Here is a 22,650-nt window from a genome sequence, read left to right as displayed (position 1 = left end):
TTAAAAAGTACTTATAATTACATAATTAATTTAAATTAATTATTATAAAATAAAAGACAATTAATATACAATTGAAACAGTTTGACCACCAAAATATGAAAAGAAAATCAAAACACCAACAGAAGTCAAAATACAAAAAAAAAAAAAAAAAAAAAAAGCAATGGAAAAATAATGAGTTTTGAGTAAAGATTTTAAAAATTTGTAATGTCGGAGCAGATCTAATATTATCTGGTAGCCTGTTCCAGAGTTTAGGGCCTGCAAAAGAACGTTCTCCTCTTTGTTTTAGTCTAACTCTGGTAACAGCGAGCAATCTAAGACTACTAAATGGAAGAGCTCGGGAAGGATTATGAAAAGATAAAAGTTCAGATAAATATGAGGGGGCTGAGTTATTTAGGGACTTAAAAACAAAAACTAGCATTTTAAACTCCACTCTAAACCACACAGGGAGCCAATGCAATGATGCTAACACAGGTGTAATGTGAGTGGATTTATGGAGGCTCAATAAAAGTCAACAATCTAAACGTGATGATATGAAAACACGAATTACTCTTTCAAAATCATGGAAAGAAAGAAAAAGCTTCATTTTGAAGATGGAGATCTAACAGGATCAAACAACTGAATTCACTTGTTTGTCAAGTTTCAGCTCACTGTCAAGCAAGACGCCTAAGTTTTTAACAAGAGTTTTGGCTTGAGATAAGACATGATGATCATTAGCATGTTTACGGAAAATAGAGCCCAAAGGGAGCATACACTGTAAAAAAAAAATCCTGTTGTTTCTACGGAAAAATACCGGCAGCGGTGGTTACCAGAACAATACTGTATAAATGACATCAAACCGTCAACATACTTACGGAGTTACATGTGAATTTTACATTTTAAATATGTATATTTAACATTGGATTTCAGTACACTGTAAAAAAAATCCCAGTAAAATTTACGGTAAAATAACGTATTTCATTAACTGATATAATGTTAATTTACCAACCTAATGAAGTACTAATATCTGTTTTGTATCTTTATAATACACTGACAGTCACCAAACACAGTGCTGATGAGAGTCACATGATGAATCAAAGTTCATCACAAACAGATTTTCCACAAGCTGAGGAGGACAATACTAATATATAGAAGGAGCAAACAGTGTCATTCACACACACACTAAACACCATCATGGTAACATGCATGAAATTTTAAAAATGCAATAAACATTAATTTAACAACATTAGATGTAACATAAAACCCTAATGTACATAACTGATTAGAAAAAAATGAGAAAAACTAAGAAGAAACAAAGTTATTTCAACAAAAATATATCAAATGTGAAGTGTCACGCAGGGAATTGTGCGAATGTCAATTTACGGGTTTTCACTGTAAATTTTACAATGAATTGTTATTTTTCACTTTCAAAAACTGTGAATTTAACGGTATTTTACCGTAAAATTACATTAAATGTACCGTTAGATCTATTACAGTTATTCACCGTATATAGTAACTTTCTGTAAACCAATTAGCAGTTTTTCACCGCAGCATTTTTACAGTCTTTTACTGTTAAAATCACGGTAATTTTTTACAGTGTATATAAAGAAAAAAGGGTAGGAGCAAGTATAGATCCCTGTGGGACCCTCCATTGGAGATTGGCAAAACTCCCTCGAGGACCTTCCGCAAGCAGGTGTGATAGAATACAGAGAGCAGTCGGGATAACTTTAAAAATTAGCTTCTTGTGGTAACATCTAAATCAAAAATATGATTTAACATCATTTTTACAGGAATGTGCTGGGTAGTTTGGGTAGAATTAGCTTGTTTACAATTAAGAGTCAGAATGATCCTGAAAATATTGTGAGCTTGACAACATATAAATGTAATGTCTGGTAATACTGAAACAGTTCACCCTAAATTCACAATTCAGTCATTATTTCCCCATCACTGGGGAACTATTCATTTAACAATTAATACTCACAATCATGGTCATGATAACTTGATATCCAGACATAAGCAGCAGCTACAGTCTCAGACAGAAATGAATCAATACCTGGTCAGGATCAAGCCTCAGGGGGATCAAGCCTCAACTCTATAATATCGAGTTATAGCAGCAGCAGCACAAGTTATCTAGCTGTCAGCTCACAGCCCAGATAAATGTGCATCCTTATGATGCATATTTCCCCTTCTAAAGACAACAAAGAATGTCAAATGACACAGAAATAAGCGCTGGCGGATCCTACACCAAAGCAATCTGTCATATGTGGCTGCTCATCTCACATATGCATTGACGATGCTTTTGGTATCATGCCATGTGTTTTTTCTACAATTCTCTGAGGACACTTTCAAAGTTAAAGAGCAGGGCTGTGTAGGATGAGAAGTGGGTGGCTTCTATTCCAAAGAACAGTTTTCTGTTCAGGTTCACTCTCTCAGTTTCCTCACTGATGTTACCTGGCAGTGTGCAGCCGCTCAATTTGTCCTGTGTTTGGTTGTAAACAAACAAAGACTAAGGCAATCTGATACAAAAGCTATGAAGAGCTTGTGGTAACCTTCACGATGAGCCGGCTCTCAGCTCTCATGTCACCCAGCGTGATGCTATTCACCTCTTCTGAGTGCCTTTGCTGATATAAATACAGTCTCTGGACTGGTCCTTTGTCAACTCCCATTCTCTTGCTACACATTGTCATCATTACCTAGCTAAAGGAAAATCTTCTATTGCATAACAATAAGCATATATCACATGGCAGCAATCACTGTCAGAGAACGGTTATTTACAGTAAGTGATAATAAGGATGAAAATGAGCATGCATTCAGGAGGGTCTCAAGTTACCGTGTGACAGATGTAGTATGTAAATGACGGTTAACATAGTCTTGCTTGTTTACTTTGTAACAGTAGCATCTTGTATTTACTGGGAATGAAGTTTAGATACTACTTATATATACTATTTTCAAACTTTTTTTTTCATTTTTATTCTGTAAAGACATTTTGTCTGGTCGCTACATAAAGTGTTTTAGGTAACACTTTACAATAAGGTTCATTAGATAAACATTAATTAATGTATTAACTAACATGAACACGAGCAGTACATTTGCTACTGTATTTACTAATCTTTGTTAACGTTAGTTAATGAAAATACAGTTGTTCATCGTTTGTTCATGTTAGTTCACAGTACATTAACTAATGTTAACAAGATTTTAATAATGTATTAGTAAATGTTGAAATTAACCTTAACAAAGATTAATAAATGCGGTATTAGTGCAGTTCATTATTAGTTCATGTTAACTAATTTAGTTAACTAATGAACCTTATTTTAAAGTGTTATCGTGTTTTATATTGCAATATATTCTTGAGTACAACAGTAGTGAGCTTTTTTAGTTCTGGGAAGAATGGTAATAGTTTTAGGCAGTGATATTTATATCAAGAGACCTCTTTATGCACTGTGGAACTTTAACAAAAGAAAAATACTCCAGTAAAACAGTTAATTGGTTAATTGACAGAGTGTGTAATTATATGTACTTTATATGTATTTTTGTGTTTGTTATAATGTTCCTCGCATTAGTGTCATGTGTGTTCCATAATTTCTACTAGATGAACTTGCGACCATTATATCCAATAGGCTCAAATACATGCTTATAAACTATACATTTGAAATGTAATTTCTGGAATATTGTCATCATATGTTTTACTTTTATTTTTTTTTATTTTATGGAAATAGCTGACCTTTACTGTTGACAGGGATGATGACTTTGTGCCTACATGTTTATCTACGTATATATGACCTTCCAAATGTCATGCACAGTCCTACTCATGTTCCACATAACACAGATCAGCTTTGACATCAAGAGAATGTATACAGTATTTTCGGAGCTAAGCGATTATACAACACACAGAGTAAGACAAGTATGAATGTTCTTACCCACCTTTATAGATCTTTTTTTTTTTTTTCTTATATATTAAATATATGAGATCACTAAGCTTTATTTGCCACTACCAGGCAAACACTGATAGAATAAACTTAACCCAAAGGCACTGGGCTCCACTCATGGCATGCAAAATCAATGGCACAAGATCTATATTGCAGGAGAAGGCATTTGAAGGACATTTTTCTTCTCACTGATAACATAATAAACACAGAATATGATCATGTGTTAATTGATGAATGGAGCTTCCAAATATTCTGACACAAATTCATCAGTGTTATGAGAAAAAATGACTTTCAGTCTATGCCAGATTGTAATTTTACACTCTGTTGGTGCAAAAGGGGGTGTCTAGATAGATAGACAGACAGACAGAACTACAAATAGCCAGACAAAGAGTCAGATCATTCAGTCATGCAAAAATGTAAATCAGGGCATAACTAACAATAACGACTTCTTCCACTGCCCTGGCATATTAATAGTGTAACAATTGTTAAAGTAATGAGCTCTTTATTAGCCTCCTGCTCCGTGTTGAAGAGGTGAAGCACTGTTGTTCAATATAGCACATAGTTAACTCGCTCCATCTCATTAGAGCTCTTCTTCTTTAACTGTGTCAGGATGAGGGCAAACCCAACTTTAGACTGCCATTTACAGTGTGTTTTAAGTTAAAAAATAATTTTATCTTAAATCTTCTTTGACAGTTCTTCACAACATGCCCTTGATGTTTTCCAATGAAAAGCCAATGAGCTAGCGAAACATCGATAAGGAACTGGGTATCTTCCAAAGCCTGGAGCTGTTGAAGGGATTGGGGGAATTTAAATATTCAGCTCATGGAAACCAGGCTCCAGAAAATCAATTTCCCTTCGCTTTCATGTTGAAGATCTGTGCAGATCCACCACACTGAAGCCCAAATTAAGGTTGAAATGGAGAGCATCCATGTAGCTCCAGGGGAATCTAAGTCCAGGTCGCCTCTGAAAGCGTGACCTAAAGTCACACTCCAATTAGCTAGGGTTTGGATTACTGGCTTGATTCAGGGTCTGCTAGGGATATTGAAGTGTTCCATGAAAAAGCATGTTATAACTAGAAGAGATCTATTAGTGGACTAAAGATTGACACTTGACAAATGCTCACCCAAAACTATTATTACACCCAGTTTTGCTGTTGTGCCTCAAAATAATATAAACAGCAATGCGAAATGATTCTGACACAAGTTTAAATGACAAAGATTAAAGTGCAACCCAGAGAAGTTCCCAAATCCAGGGGCCTCATTTATAAACCATGCGTACGCACAGATTTGATCTTAGAGTGTACGTGCAGTAAAATCCATGCCAGTCTTCATAAAAACGGTCTTTGATGTGGAAAAGTGCTTAACACCACGTCAGGTTCTAAGCAGGCATACACACTTCACCTTGTGGGAGAGAATCAGGGTACTGCATGCATTTGGAAATCTTGCTTGCTTTCTTTAGTAAACGATTTGGACGTTGACTAGTGGTCTTTTCTATGTTAATGACATTAATTAGGGGGTGTTTACAATTCGGAAATCTGAAACCATTCAGCTGTGCACAATTTCAAGATCATCTGCGATTTATAGATTTCACATCTAGAAAGGCGTACACACTTTTTTTGTGCATATAAATTCGTTTCTCTTATCACAAGTATGCACATTTGAGAAATGATCTTAGAACAAATGTAGGACAACTTCAACGCAATATTTTTTAAATGAGGTCCCAGGTCTTAGTAACAATTGTCCAGGCGAGCTGAATGCAAACCCATGTGCAGTTTATTGAAAATAATCCAGAACATACAAAACTATACTAAAACTAACTTTGATGAACATAGCATGACCATAAACATGAAATAAACTGAAACTTGACATGACATGAGACATATGACACATAACATGACACAACAAGACATATGAGATATAACATGACATGAGACGTGACATGACATGAGACGTGACATAACATGAGACATATGACATGACGTGAGACATGATATGAGACATGACATATGACAAGACATATGATGACATGAGACATGAAATTTAACATATGACATGAGACATATGACATGACATGAGACATATGACATATAACATGACATATAACATGGCATGACATGAGACATGACATCACATGACATATGACATCACATGAGACGTGACATATGACATGAGACATATGACATGACATGAGACATATGACATATAACATATAACACGACATATAACATGACATGAGACCTGACATAACATGACATATGACATGACATGAGACGTGACATATGACATGCAAAATACAACACGACATATAACATGACATGAGACATGACATAACATGACATATGACATGATACATGACATGACATGAGACATATGACATAACACATGACATATAACACGACATATAACATAACATGACATGAGACCTGACATAACATGACATATGATATGATATGAGACGTGACATATGACATGAGACATATGACATGACATGAGACGTGACATGACATGAGAAATATGACATGACATGAGACATGACATATAACACATGACATATAACATGACATATAACATGACATGAGACATGACAGGAGACATGACATATGACATGACATGAGACATATGACATACAACACGACATATGACATGACATGAGACCTGACATAACATGACATATGACATGACATGAGACGTGACATATGACATGCGAAATATAACACGACATATAACATGACATGAGACATGACATATGACATGACATGAGACATGACATATAACATAACATGACATGAGACCTGACATAACATGACATATGATATGACATGAGACGTGACATATGACATGACATGAGACGTGACATATGACATGAGAAATATGACATGACATGAGACATGACATATAACACATGACATATAACATGACATATAACATGACATGAGACATGACATATGACATGACATGAGACATATGACATATAACACGACATATAACATGACATGACATGACATGAGACCTGACATAACATGACATATGACATGACATGAGACGTGACATATGACATGAGAAATATGACATGACATGAGACATGACATATAACACATGACATATAACATGACATGAGACATATGACATATAACACGACATATAACATGACATGACATGAGACCTGACATAACATGACATATAACATGACATGAGACGTGACATATGACCTGAGAAATATGACATGGCATGAGACATATGACATATAACACATGACATATAACATGACATGAGACATGACATGAGACATATGACGTATGATATATAACACGACATATAACATGACATGAGACATGACATAACATGACATCTGACATGACATGAGACGTGACATATGACATGAGAAATATGACGAGACATGACATAACACATGACGTAACACAACATATAACATGACATGAGACGTGACATATGACACGAGACATATGACATGACATGAGACATATGAAATATAACACGACATATAACATGACATGACATGAGACCTGACATAAAATGACATATGACATGACATGACATGAGACATATGACATGACTTGAGACATATGACATATAACACAACATATAACATGACATGACACGAGACATGACATAACATGACATCTGACATGACATGAGACGTGACATAAGACATGAGAAATATGACGAGACATGACATATAACACATGACATAACACGACATATAACATGACATGAGACATGACATGAGACGTGACATATGACATGAGAAATATGACATGACATGAGACATATGACATATAACACGACATATAACATGACATGACATGACATGAGACCTGACATAACATGACATATAACATGACATGAGACGTGACATATGACCTGAGAAATATGACATGGCATGAGACATATGACATATAACACATGACATATAACATGACATGAGACATGAAATGAGACATATGACATATGATATATAACATGACATATAACATGACATCTGACATGACATGAGACGTGACATATGACATGAGAAATATGACATGACATGAGACATATGACATATAACACATGACATATAACATGACATGACATGAGACATGACATAACATGACATCTGACATTACATGAGACGTGACATATAACACGACATATAACATGACATGACATGAGACCTGACATAAAATGACATATGACATGACATTAGACATGACATGAGACGTGACATATGACATGACTTGAGACATATGACATATAACACAACATATAACATGACATGACACGAGACATGACATAACATGACATCTGACATGACATGAGACGTGACATAAGACATGAGAAATATGACGAGACATGACATATAACACATGACATAACACGACATATAACATGACATGAGACATGACATGAGACGTGACATATGACATGAGAAATATGACATGACATGAGACATGACATGAGACATGACATATGACATGAGACATATAACACGACATATAACATGACATGAGACCTGACATAACATGACATATGACATGACATGAGACGTGACATATGACATGAGAAATATGACATGACATGAGACATATGACATATAACACATGACATATAACATGACATGACATGAGACATGACATAACATGACATCTGACATTACATGAGACGTGACATATGACATGAGAAATATGACATGACATGGCAAGACATGACATATAACATATGACATTATATAAGACATATGACATGACAGCATGACACGACATGACTTGAACTCACCTACAGCAGGTTACAACAACAAAGCTGAACAAGGCACAAAATGAAACATGAGGGCTATATAGCTGCATTCATGCCATTTTGTAATTACTTTAATTTCAAGATCACAGCATGTGATGTTCATGTCCCGGGCTGGGAATTCTGCGTTCCTGTGGCAACACTATCAAGTGGCCAGGTGGAACAGTGGTCGCATGGTACAAGTAGGAGCTCTCAGAAAATTCCCAGCATACAAATTGTAATTACGAGCTTTACAAGAAGGTGAAACCAAAGCCACTGGAAGGCAAGCCTGCAACCTTTAGCCATAAAAACGTAACGGCTAATGCTAATGCTCTGCCTCTGACAGTATGCAGTGAAGGAGACCAGAGGCTGTTTTTAGAATGGATGTCAATAGATGAGAGGCTTCTATGCTGATTAAACAGCTTTTGTGGGGAAATAGCTAATCATTTAATTAATCGACAGCCTGTTCGCTAATCTTCAGCATGTTTTACATTAAACAATTGATTTTAGCTTGATAAAAGTGTATTTTTTTAAGAGAAGGCAGGCTAGGGAATGTTGCGACAGGTAGGACTCATTCATGGCATTACCAACAGCAAATGAGCCGCATTAGTGTTTAACAGATAGAACAATAGATGTTGTGTAAAAGCCACTGGAAGGCAACCGTTAAACCAAAAAGCGTAATGGCTCCCTATTATATACAATCTCTGGTGAAACCTCTTTACAAGTTGAAATCTCATAATTATGGTAATTACGACATGGCGTGAATGCACCTTGTATACAAGGAATAATGAAATAACAAGACATACCAGAAAGTAATCAACACAATAAACCAATGAGAAGACAAAAATGACTGAAGTCTACTTTCTGACTTTGCATTTGACATGTTGACTCTCTATAAGTCTTGCATTAGAGGATCAAAACAAATGCATTCTACTCAGATAAAAGAAGGTTCGTTCAAGTTTGAAAGATGACCTTCACAACAGATCCACCCCTGTAAATACACAAGCCATTTCTCTACTTTACAGCCCAAAATTATTTGTATAGGCTTTATTTGTATAGAATTCCCCACGTATATCTTATGGCTCACCAAATAAATATACAGATGGACATGAAATACTGATTTGATTATTTTATAATTTTACCTGTATATTAACACAAAGCTTTTGTTAAGCAAAAACAGTACATTACAACAAAAGAATCGGCTTTGCAACAAGATGATGGTACAAGTTGCATTTATATATCAAATGACAGAAGGCTGTTTTTATTGTCCTCTATAGTTAAACTTTAATTGCAGGAGACCAACCAAGCTACACTAATTATTGACTTTAGAACATCTTTTCGTTGTGTTTAGAGTATTTTAGAAAAACAAAGACTGCTTTCATAAGTTCAAAAACAATGATTAAAAATGAGTCGCCCTTTTGGACACTGCAAATAGATTCCAATTATGCCCGCTTTTATTCTTGATTGACCTGTCCAGGCCTCAAGTCAGGAAAAAGGAGCAATCAGAGGCATGCATGTATATAGTATGTGTCACATTATAAAAGGAGGTAGTTTTTTTTTTTTTTTTTTTTAAGTTTCAGTGAATATAGGGCTATATTGATGCTGATATATTAAATAAGTTAATGAAAATACTTGCTTGACTGAAATGATGCCGTCCCTCCTGCTGTGTTTCAATTCTGTGAGTTTAAAGACTGTGTTCACTATTCAAAGTAATTCAGGTTGTTTCCGGAAGAAGGGATTTGACACTCGCCTTTATGTTTAGGATAGCATTGATCTCTGTGCGGCAGATGTAGAGGTGTTTGATGAGATGTGTCCTTTGAAGAATGGAACACTTAAGACTGTTATCTGCTGTAATCTCTCTGTGCTATAATGACTTCCAGCTAAAGGAAGCACTGGCACATGGTCACCTTCCCACCGCACAGGTGGACACTACCATATGTTTAGAAGTACAGTGAGACCTCACTGAAAATCTTTCTCTTTTTTCTTTTCATTAGACCTTGAAATTGAAAACAGTGCAGAGTTTTCAGACTTTGGAACATTCAAAACAAAGAAATGTTATGATGTTAAATTAAATGTTTAAGATTCTGCTCTATTTCTAGATTGCTAATCAAATAATCAAATTTATGACTATGATCATATGATTCTTTGTGCAGAAAGTCAGATGTTCTTGTTTCCATAAAAGCACAAGAGGCTCTTTGGATGATTCTCAAATCATGCTGGAAAACATGATCATCAGGTTTCACATAAACTTGCTGAGTTCATGCAGCTCGAATGCTGCTGCAATCAAAGCAAAAGATGGACAAATCAAATACTAGGACATTTTATAATTCTATTTTCAGTTCAAATTTTCACTCAGTTTTTAATAACAAAAAAAAAAAACAGTTGTCTTAGACCTTTGGAGATTGAATGTTCATCTCTCAATCTCTCGCTCTAAATATGTACAATTGGAAGAAAAGGTTCTATACAGAATCTTAAAGGGTTCTGTCAGGTGCTTTATACGGGTTCCCATCATGGGATCATTTTATAGATTTAGTTTTTTTATTTCATGTTAAATCATTTGTTTATGAATTAAACAGCTCAGAATTTACTTTCATAAAAAAATTTATGAATTTTCATGAATTAAACAGCAACATTCTTTATCACTAGGAAAAAAACTGATTATGCAATCATTTAAGACACATTTTTGGCATAAAGGGTTCTAGAAACTTTTTTTTTCTAAGAGTTTGTTTTTACAAAGCTTTTTTTATTCTGGTGTGATCAGAATGGTGACCATCTGTTGGGTTCAAATCGGAAAGTTTGAGATTTAAAACCACCGATAATAACACAGATGGAAAGTAAATAATGTCATGGTGCAAAGCCGCACAACTGCAATCACAATCACTACGAAATAGTAAATTTACATAAATGTTTCTACTCATCTTAATTACAGGAGAAACATGCATTTAAATCACATTTGCGCCATACTTTTTCCATTTAATTATATATATATTTTTTTTCTTGATGATTGATTTATTCATGATGAATTGCAGTAGCAGTTTGGGACTTGGCAGGGTCAACTGATTTCCTCATCAGTCTGACAGTTTAGGGTGTCCTCTCACCGGCACTACTCAGGGCAGACGAGGGATGAGGAGGAGCAATACTGCCTCTGTGTGGAAGAGCCCTGCTCTTTATCACCCATCAGCCCCAAGTGAGCAGAGCAGGTTTAAAGAGGATGAGCGGCTCAGAACAAGAGTGAAATTCTATACAGGTGATGCTTGTAGAAACTGAACTGCATCAAAAGGAAAGGCTCACAGAAGTTGTTAAGTAATTCTTAATGAAAGATATTCAGTACTGGACATCACAGACTGAGATACTTATTCATGCAAATTCATATCGTTTAGCAAAATATGAGTGTGGATGGATAGAAAGATGTGGTTGTTGTTATTATCAAAGGCATGGAATGTTGTACGTCACGTTACCATTTCTGAGCTTAACGAAAATCACTTCGAGCTTCTTTTTAAAGTGTTTTGTTGACAGGGACAAAATACACACTGAGACTTAAACGTCTCATTTAATTAAAGAAAACATTTCCACTAAATAAAAGCCTCTAGACATTCCACCATAATGAATGTCAGTTTGATTAAAGACATCACTTATATTCAACCTGTGTATTTGAATAAGGTATCCGGTATGTCTGGATGTGCAGACACTGTTTATTCTGAAAACACTTTTGCCAAAGATGTTTGTTTTCATCCTGTGATTCGAGCCAATTAATAATGGAGAGCCTTGAGGGCTTTAGATCTACAAGAGATATGATTTTGAGATTCGCCAAATATTAAAACTCTGGTTGCAGTTAAAAGTAAATCTTTTGTTCATGTTTTTGAAGTCTCTTATTATTTATTTATTTGATACAAAATACATGCTGATCTGCTGCTCAAGGAACATTTCTTATTATTATCAATCTTAAAAACATTTTAATATTTTAGCTTAATATTTTTTGGAAACTGTGATACATTTTTAGAAAGTTCAAAAGAACAACATTGATTTGAAAGAGAAATCTTTTGTAACTTTATAAAAGTCTTTACTGTCACTTGTGATGCATACTTACTGAATAAAAGTATTAATTTCTTGTTTTCAAAAATAAATAAATAAATCCAACTGACCTGAAAACTTTCAAACGGCAGTGTACTGTGTGTCTGAAATCAAATGATCAGTTTTGTACATTCTCTTTTTTCTGTAATTACCCCCACAGGTGAGAATAAAAGACAAATATTCATCAAATGAAAGAAAAACAGTATGCAGTCAAGTTAGATGTGTGTAAGCTCAGCATTTAAGTACAAACTGAATGAAATTATCAGAAAAAGATCTATAAAATGTCTACACTATACAGTACATTTGTTTCAATATCATTAAGGGAAAACTAGAGTGAAAAAGTGCAAAAACAGTTTTGCCTCAATTGAGTTGATTTACATACATGATTCTGATTGGACATTCTGTGGTTAAATATATTTGTCGAATGACCACTAAACTCTATCATTCATCACTGTCACACTTGCTGTGCTAGTTTAAGTACAACACTCTGCTGTCTTATTTTTCATATAATAAAGTCATATCAACTTAAATCAATATTTCATGTACATTCACGGTAAGTAGCTGTGTTGGGGTTGTCAATTAACTGATCACCCTATCTTGGCTTATTTTGTGCTATTGAGCGACGTTTTCTAACTAGGTCCACATGGAATCAGAAATCTGCCTTGCTTTGTGTGTTTGTTGTTTATAAGATATTCTGACTAATTTGATTACGCCTTCAGCTACCGATAAGAGTCTGATACTTTCAGCTCTCATTTTACCATCCATTCCACACAATTTCCATAAAATCAATCACAGAAAATACAAAAATGTCAGAACATTGCATTTGAGTCTTTTCATAACTAGCAGCACAACAAGTCTAGCATGTCTGTGATGTGAGGACTGAAGCAACCTTGAGTTTTAATGGTGGATGGTTCTTTTTTGTAGTTTGATCCAAATGCCCTTCTCGGGACGTAGAATGAGTTCCCCCAGAGGCCGTAGTTCCTCACGGCTCTGACATGCCTCTACGTCAAAGTGACGCAAGATCGTAGCAAGAACTACCTTCTCCTCCATCATGGCGAAGCGCTGGCCTGAAGCCACAGATGCACAGAAAAAGAGAAATTAGGAAAGAGAATAAGGTCTCGGAATGGCAACAAGACTGAGAGAGGGGAGACGTTCGTGAAGTAAATTTCTACAAACGCACTTATTTGGAGCTTTCATTCCTAGAAGGCAGTGGAGATGAGTTGAGTGCTGAAATAATAAATCTCCAAAACTATGTGGCTCTCTTTCAGTTTTGTTAGAAGCTTCTTCTTGTGTGTGGCCAGTGACCTGAACCTGCGAGCACCACTCGCTGTGAAACAATCTGTCTCATTCAGAGGTGGGACAGAGGCCCGAACACTGAAGAAGAGTGTGGAAGAAAGAGTCTCTCATTCAGCTAGTGAAGCTCAATTAACAGACTGACTCTTGGGTGAAGTATAATAGAAATAGAAACTTCACTGTGATGAGTTCTGAGGATGTCATAGGGCAAGGGATAAGAACCAAGAACTGGTTCAAAATCAGAATTTGAATGATGCTACTGAATCTACAGTGGGAAACAGAAAATCTCATTATAGAGCAAATGAGCTGGTTCTTTTTAGTAAATCAAAAACACACAGCACAATCAGTGTCTGATTACAGTGCAAATGACTCTTATGAGCTAATTCATTTTAGTGAATCAAAAACATAAAGTACAACACAACCAGTGTAGTCTGATTATAGAGCAAATGGCTCTTATCAGTATGGTTCTGTTCAGTGAATCAAAAACATACAACACAATGGGTGTAGTTGGATTATAAAGCAAATTAATCTAATTAGCCGGTTCATTTTAGTGAATCAAAAACATACAACACAACCAGTGTGGTCTGATCATAGAGCAAATGACTCTTATGAGCTGGTTCTTTTTAGAGCAATGCAATGCAACCAGTGTAGTCCGATTCTTAAACAGATCTCTAGAACTAATGTCTCTAGTCAGTTCTTTTTAGTGAATCAAAGACTTACTGTGCAACTACTGTACTTTACTCTGATTCCTGGACAAATGTCTCTTATGAGTCATTTTTTCATTAATCAAAAACATACAGATTTCAGCTAACCGTGAGACTTAAAGGGTTAGTTCACCCAAAAATGAAAATTATGTCATTAATGACTCACCCTCATGTCGTTCCAAACCCGTAAGACCTCCGTTCATCTTCGGAACACAGTTTAAGATATTTTAGATTTAGTCCGAGAGCTTTCTGTCCCTCCATTGAAAATGTATGTATGGTAGACTGTCCATGTCCAGAAAGGTAATAAAAACATCATCAAAGTAGTCCATGTGACATCAGTGGGTTAGTTAGAAGTTTTTGAAGCATCGAAAATACATTTTGGTCCAAAAATAACAAAAACTACAACTTTATTCAGCATTATATTCTCTTCTGGAATCCTTTCCATTGAATTGATTCCATTGAATCCTTTCATCTGTCGGCGTTGGTAATGCACTTTTACGTGGTTGTTTTTGGCGATTAGGACATCCGCGACATGCACACTTACGCACCATTTTAAAAAATATAGCAATACCAAAATACAAACAATGTAGAATAGCTTGAATATAGCGTGCGTCTCCCTCAGACTGTAAACGAAGCTCGGACGCACCGGATAAAACGTCAGCAGCGTCTTACATCAGCAGCGTCACTGCGGAGTCGTGAACCCGGATTGACAATAGACCCGGAAGAGAATACAATGCTTATACAATACCAAAATGTATTTTCGATGCTTCAAAAACTTGTCACATGGACTACTTTGATGATGTTTTTATTACCTTTCTGGACATGGACAGTCTACCGTACCTACACTTTCAATGGAGGGACAGAAAGCTCTCGGACTAAATCTAAAATATCTTAAACTGTGTTCTGAAGATGAACGGAGGTCTTACGGGTTTGGAACGACATGAGGGTGAGTCATTAATGACATAATTTTCATTTTTGTGTGAACTAACCCTTTAAATAAGCATAATCAATAAATTCGTTATTATTTCCAACTTTATATGGCCCGTCTAATAAAATGCAGTACTTTGTTTGGTACAGTTATATCATTATGCTGTGCTTCCCAAACTTTTTTGTCTTATGTACCCCCACAGCCCAACTAAGAAAGCTCATCAACACCAAAATGGAAATGTGCTCCTTTTCACATTTATTCACATTATACTGGATATCGTTTAGCATTTTCATTTCTATGATGTCACTTTTATACCAAATTTCTTTTGTTATCATTCTGTTCTTTTTCTTACCAATACAGTTTCTTGGCCCTGCAGAAAAAGGGATGTATGCATATGGATGCCTCCCTTTGCTGTTCTCTGGCAGAAACCTTTCCGGTCGAAATTCCTCAGGTTCTGGAAAGTAGCGTGGGTCCCGGTGAAGAGCATATGGTATGATAACAGCATTCACTCCTTTTGGAACTTTGAACCCATCTGCAACCGAGCAAAAAAAACACCCGCAGTCAGTTTTATTATACATGTAACAGAATTCGAACAATTAAAGAGGATTTAGCACACATGCCAAACTATAACGCTGTGTGGGAGACAGAATAAAGCTTTAATAAATAAATGATAAACGGATGCATTTATTGAGCTTTGCAAAACTTTCTGTCTTGAGAAGTTGCTGTTTTCTATCCAGCTGCATCTTGGCATAAAAGACTCTTAGCTCTGAGTAGAAATAAACACTTAGTAGGTTGCTTCATATTTGACAATGGGAGATGGAAATAGAAGCCGTGACATCTGCTGTTACGCTGAGATGCAAGTAATGAGAGTGGCATCAAAAAGTGCAGATCTTTGATCTTGCGATGTTTGCAGCGCTGCTTGGCAAGGTGACAAACAGCTGCCACCTACTGATGTGACAGGCCTCGCAGATGCTGCGTGCAAACAGAGGCACGGAGGGGAAGATCCGCAGACTCTCCTTGATGACACACTCCAGGTAGCGCAGCTTTTTCAGGTCCTCCACCCCCACGTGGCGCTTTGACGAACCTGCCAATTAGAATGCAGGAGATGCAGCTGAACTCTAAATGATGTTATTAGAAAACATTCCCAAGCTGCTTTCTTGACTACTGAGTAAACAGAACAACTTCTTTCATTGAGAACACATTATGACAGGCATTATGCTAAATGAAACACATCACACATTGTGAAAAAAAAACTTGTGTACCAAACACTTCCTGTAGTTCTCCCTGCACTGCCTTCTGGACCTCGGGATGGGAGCCAATCAGATGTAAGGCCCAGTTCATTGAAGCTGCCGTGGTATCATGACCCTGTTAAAGAGAATGGTCCTTAACAAATGGTCCTTGACAAACATTTATTTTTCTAGTTTTATTTGTACCTCAAACATGAAGGTGTCCACTTCCTCCTGAATGTCCTCATGACTCAAATTCTGTCCGTTCTCATAAGTAGTTTTTAACAGCATATCTAGGAAGGCTTGTCTCTTCCTCGGACCCTGGTCAGAATCACTGTCAGGTTCAGAGTTCATAAACTTCGCTCGCTCCTTGATGACCTTCAGGTCAAGAAAACAGAAAATTCTAGCTAGCATGTGCTATCCACCTTATTTTTAATTTTGTAACTTGAATATATATATATATCTATATATATATATATATATATATATATATATATATATATATATATATATATATATATAATATATATATATTCCCTAATTGAAATAAAACTGAAACAAAATAAAATGTGACAAAATTTGAAACAAAATAGAACTTACTGTAGCAATGTTGTGTTGACAAGTAACTAAAATAACATTTAAAGAACATACCTAAATTGACAAAAGCATATAACAAACTAAAAATAACATTAAAATGGAAACTAAAAATGTATTTGTAAAAAAAGCTAATTTAAAATAATTAATTCTACAATAGTATATAAATAATAATGCTGATCACTCACACTTGCAGTGAAAGAGTGGAGAATCTTCAATCTTTTGGAATGTTCTTTGCCTTCCTGTAACATGTTGTAGATCCAGTCTGACCACAGCCATGGTGCTCTCTGTCTCTTGGCGACGATGTCGCTCATTCTGAAATATAAACACTGTCATTTCTAGAGAGGACAACATGCACCCCCTGTTTACTGTATTAGTAAGAACACATGCTCTAGCATTGAAATACACTACTTACTTATAGACACTTTGAACATACTCAGAGTCAGCATTGCTCTGAGCATAGATCTTCTTTCCCATTGCAGTTTCTGTTGCATACAAACACATCCCATTTGGTTTATCAATGGTTATTATACAGTGGCATGAAAAAGTATGTGAACCAATTGCAGAATCTGTGAAAATGTGAATAATTTTAATAAAATAAATGAGATCATACAAAATGCATGTTATTTTTTATTTAGTACTGTCCTGAGTAAGATATTTTTCATAAAAGATGTTTGCGGTTAGTTCACGAGACAAAACAATAGCTGAATTTATTAAAATAACCCCATTCAAAAGTTTGTGAACCATTGATTTTCAATACTGTGTGTGGTTACCTGATGATCCACAACTGTTTTTATGATCTACAATGTTTTGTGATGGTTGTTCATGAGTCTCTTGTTTGTTCTGAGCAGTTAAACTGAGCTCTGTTCTTCAAAAATTCCTCCAGGCCATGCACATTTATCAGTTTTCAAGGATTTTTTGCATATTTGAACCCTTTCCAGCAGTGACTGTATGATTTTGAGATTCATCTTTTCACACTGAGGACAACTGAGGGACTCAAACTCAACTATTAAAAAAGGTTCAAACATGCACTGATGCTCCAGAAGGAAACAAGACGCATTAAGAGCCGGGGGGTGAAAACTTTTGAATTCAAATATCAAGGTAAATTGTACTTAATGTTTCTTCCGGGAAACATGCAAGTATCTTCTGTTGGTTCCAAAGGGCGGTACTAAACGATATTTAAATCTAATAAGAAAAATTGTGACATCTTCATTCTGTTCAAAAGTTTTCACCCCCCAGCTCTTAATGCATCGTGTTTTCTTCTGGAGCATCAGTGCATGTTTGAGCCTTTTTTAATCGTTGAGTTTGAGTCTCTCAATTGTCCTCAGTGTGAAAAGATGGATCTCAAAATCATTCAGTCACTGCTGGAAAGGGTTAAAATATGCAAAAATCCTTGAAAACTGAAATTTCTGCAGGATCTGGAGGATTTTTCTGAAGAACAGAGCTCAGTTTAACTGCTCAGGACAAACAAGAGTCTCATGAACAACCATCACAAAACATAAAAACAGTCATAGATCATCCAGGTAACCACACACAGTATTGAGAATCAATGGTTCACAAACTTTTGAATGGGGCTATTTGAATAAATTCAGCTATTGTTTTGTCTTGTGAACTAAATGTAAACATCTTTTATGTAAAATATCTTACTCAGGACAGTACTATAAAAAAAATAACATGCATTTTGTATGATCTCACTTATTTTATTAAAATTATTCACATTTTCACAAATTCTGCAAGTGGTTCAAATACTTTTTCATGCCACTGTAACTTAATAATAAGAGTCAGGGCTATTTTACATTAGTATGCATAAGCAGTGTGTAAACAAAGCAGCAGACAAAACTCAACAGCACTCTCAAATTGTGCTTTCACACTATATATGGAAAGATTGGATGTACTGTACCACATATGATGTCCAAAGCACACAATGTTACGAAGCTGAAGCAGTTGAATGGCTCTCCGTCTCCCTGCTTCTGCATCTTCTGAATCAAAATATCTGTTTGTTCATTCATGACCTCTAGGAAGTCAGAGAGGATAGAGAAGTGGAAGGTTGGAGTCAGCATTTTACGCCGGCTACGCCACTTCTCCCCTGTGCTGTGGGAAGAAAAGTTGGGAAGAGTCAAGTCTTTGACCTCAACATAGCTTAAATACTGTAAAGGTCTAAAGTGAACATGGGGATCATTTTGTATTCAATTCCTGTGTTTTTGGACTCTGCTGTGTTTGGACAGATGGTCAGTGAACTTGTGTCCAGTGTGGCTGATTATAAACAACTGTGCTTTTGATAGAGTTTGTTCGCAGTGCTTGATGCAAACTGCTCTTGAATATGAGGTATGAGATCTGCCAGTTTGGCAGGTGGTCCTCTACCGTATGTGAAACAAAGTTAAGTTTGACTTTAAATGTTCTGAGCTTTGAAAGACATGATTGTGGCTTTTTTAAGTAACAGCGAGATACAAGACATCACTGCTCTTTCTACTTATTATATTTTAAAGGGTTAGTTCACCCCAAAATGAAAATTCTGCCATTAATTACTCACCCTCATGTCATTCTAAGACTTTTGTTCATCTTCAGAAGACAAATGAGGATCTTTTTGATGAAATCTGACAGCTTTCTGTCCCTCCATTGACAGATACATGACTACCACTTTGATGCTTCAAAAAGTTAATAAAGAGATCGTGAAACTAATCCATATGAATTTAGTGGTTTAGTCCAAATTTTCTAAAATTTTCGATTGCTTTATTTGATGAACATTAACATTGATATAAACATTGATCAGCAAACATAAACAAAAGCTCAACTGAACCTGAATGATGCATGAGAACAAACCTCTTCTGGAAGCTCAAACGTGCTGTGTAACACGAGAATGAACCTCATTGGTTCTTGCACATCAAGCAAACATGTTTGAGCTTCCATTTACCACAACGATTGTGTGAGGGGATGAATGTTTACATGAGAATATAAGCCTAAATTCAAACTGTTCATCATATAAAGCGATCAAGTCTCTTCAGAAAATTTGAACTAAACCACTCAATACATATAGACTAATTTTACGATCTCTTTATAAACTTTTTGACGTGTCAAAGTGGTAGTTGCATAGCTGTCTATGAAGGGACAGAAAGCTCTCAGATTTTATCAAAAAGATCTTAATTTGTGTTCCGAAGATGAACGAAAGTCTTAAGGGTGTGGAACGACATGAGGGTGAGTAATTAATGACAGAATTTTCATTTTTTTGGTGAACTATTTTAGAAATAACTGGACACTTAAAGGGTTTAAGTGTCCAGTTATTTCTAAAATCACCAATTGCATTTACAATGATGTTTTTAAACAGTAGAGCATGGCACTAGCAACGGCAAGATAATGTGGTCAAATCCCAAAATCCCAGCAAAACATTACATAAACTGATACAAATGTACACCTTTAGCGCAGCATACATTTCTTTTCAAATGCAAACATGTAAATGTAAATAGCCTCAAATAGTCACAAAATATCAAGAAAAGTGTCATTAAATTAACTAGTATTTTCAGCAACTCAAAAATCATTCAGGTCAAATTGACCCAGAACATAATATAAGGGTTAAGCATTTTTATTATTTTGTTATTAATATTTTTACCCGAAAACTCCCCTTAATCTCCCATTGTTCAAATAAAGAAATAATTCCACCCCAGACTCACTCCACTGGCTCAGCCAATGTTGCTTTGTCAGTCTGGTCAGATACTCAAACAAACAAACATTTTGGGGTAAATTAGCATTTAGGGGGGAAATTAGCATTTAAGTGAATGATTTACTTATAGATGTCAATTATTAATCTATATTAAGATGAGATAAGCTATTTTAAAATAAAATGACTTACAGTAGTTTTTACTGATGCTACCCTATTAATTAACTTCTACAAGTCACATATTAACAGTGTGCATTACAACAGATTGTAAAAGAATAATAATAAAAAAAGGAAGTACCATATAATATTTACATAAAAATTGTAGCAAACCTACCGTACCTAGTTAGCAGGCCCGTGCCGAGCCAGGGGTGGAGGAACCTATATGAGAATGACTTGTCAAGGTGTCTGGAATTACTAAGGACCACCTGATGGGAAAGCATTGGTTTGAGAATGAACTGGAAACTGTGAGGAAAACATAACTATACACATCAAAAGTACATGAAGAGGATGAAATTTCAGAAATAGGCACCTCAATATTCTCTGCATGATACAAGACCAGAAAGGGGACTGGACCCACCCACACCTTTGCTAGAGGTAGGTGTCTATTTTCATTTGTGCCCTCAATAATCTGGTTGAAAAAATCTTTAACAGAAACACACCTTTATAATTTTGCAATGTTAAATTATCATTGATAATTAATAGCAACAAGAGATGATGCTAGTCAAAAAGATCACAATCCCTTACCGCCTGCATTGGTTTTAAACTGCAGTGCATTGCCAATGAATGGATAAGCACCTGCCATTCCTGGAATTGGTCTCATTTCGTTCCATTTTCCTATATAATTTTTAAGTGGATAATATGTGGTAGATGCCAAAAGTAATAGAAGAACGGCTGTAAATATAATCCCTAGGATGTATAATCCGAAAAGGACACCCATTTTGTTTGGATGAAGCTGGCCGTAATTAATGCTCTGAAAGAGAAGCACAGACTGCTTCACTGTGAACTTCAGACTTAACTGTTTCACTCTCTTAGTACAGAGAGATAGATAGAGAGAGGGAAAAAAACACCCTGGGCTAATCAAACAGATGGAGTTATGATATATAACTGGGACGCATGCAGGTTATCTGTGGGTAAAGTGCCTCCCGCTGAAACATTAACAGACAGCAGAAGTAACGCAGCAATTATATGATCTGGTATATTATTGGTGGGCTTTTTGTGGCTTATTTGTCTGTGTGTGTTGTGGTTTACTGGCAAAAATTCAGCTGTCTTTCTCCTATGAAAGAGGTCCGCCAAGTCTTTTGTTAAAGAAAATCACCTTGAATGGCCTGGATTTTATTCAAGTTATCTCATGCTTTATCAACTTACAATATTCATGCAAAAATATTGAGAATTATATTTGTGAAAGTGAGCATGATTAAAATAATTTTAAGACCTCTTTAAAAACAGGCAGGAAAGGAAAAGTTGATCGCTGTGATATATTACTGAACCTTTGCCAAATTATATAACAATTT

At 35.7% G+C, this 22,650-nt stretch overlaps 1 protein-coding gene across 1 annotated transcript; it reads right to left on the bottom strand.

The window, feature by feature from the left end:
- Window positions 1–12,885: 12,885 nt before the first annotated feature.
- cyp4v2b (cytochrome P450, family 4, subfamily V, member 2b) lies at window positions 12,886–22,114 on the bottom strand. The gene is made up of 11 exons (XM_067370500.1): window positions 21,884–22,114; window positions 21,669–21,781; window positions 21,479–21,564; window positions 19,388–19,578; window positions 17,903–17,972; window positions 17,676–17,802; window positions 17,101–17,271; window positions 16,930–17,032; window positions 16,617–16,751; window positions 16,020–16,199; window positions 12,886–13,809 (listed from the first exon to the last, which is right to left on the bottom strand). The coding sequence occupies exons 1-11, from the start codon at window positions 22,074–22,076 to the stop codon at window positions 13,640–13,642; spliced, it is 1,539 nt and encodes a 512-aa protein (XP_067226601.1). The 5' UTR covers window positions 22,077–22,114; the 3' UTR covers window positions 12,886–13,639.
- Window positions 22,115–22,650: the final 536 nt, after the last annotated feature.

Source organism: Chanodichthys erythropterus, chromosome 1 (genome assembly GCF_024489055.1).
Source record: "Chanodichthys erythropterus isolate Z2021 chromosome 1, ASM2448905v1, whole genome shotgun sequence".
NCBI lineage: Eukaryota > Metazoa > Chordata > Actinopteri > Cypriniformes > Xenocyprididae > Chanodichthys > Chanodichthys erythropterus.
The sequence above is the reverse complement of the archived record's forward strand: the minus strand, read 5'-3'. Positions and strand labels throughout refer to the sequence as shown.

Coding starts and splice junctions, on each gene's coding strand:
- cyp4v2b (XM_067370500.1), bottom strand. CDS start 22,076: ATGGGTGTCCTTTTCGGATTATACATCCTAGGGATTATATTTACAGCC. Junction 21,782..21,883: donor GTTTAAAACCAATGCAGGCG/GTAAGGGATTGT, acceptor TTTCTGTTAAAG/ATTTTTTCAACCAGATTATT. Junction 17,973..19,387: donor TGCTTTGGACATCATATGTG/GTACAGTACATC, acceptor TGTATGCAACAG/AAACTGCAATGGGAAAGAAG.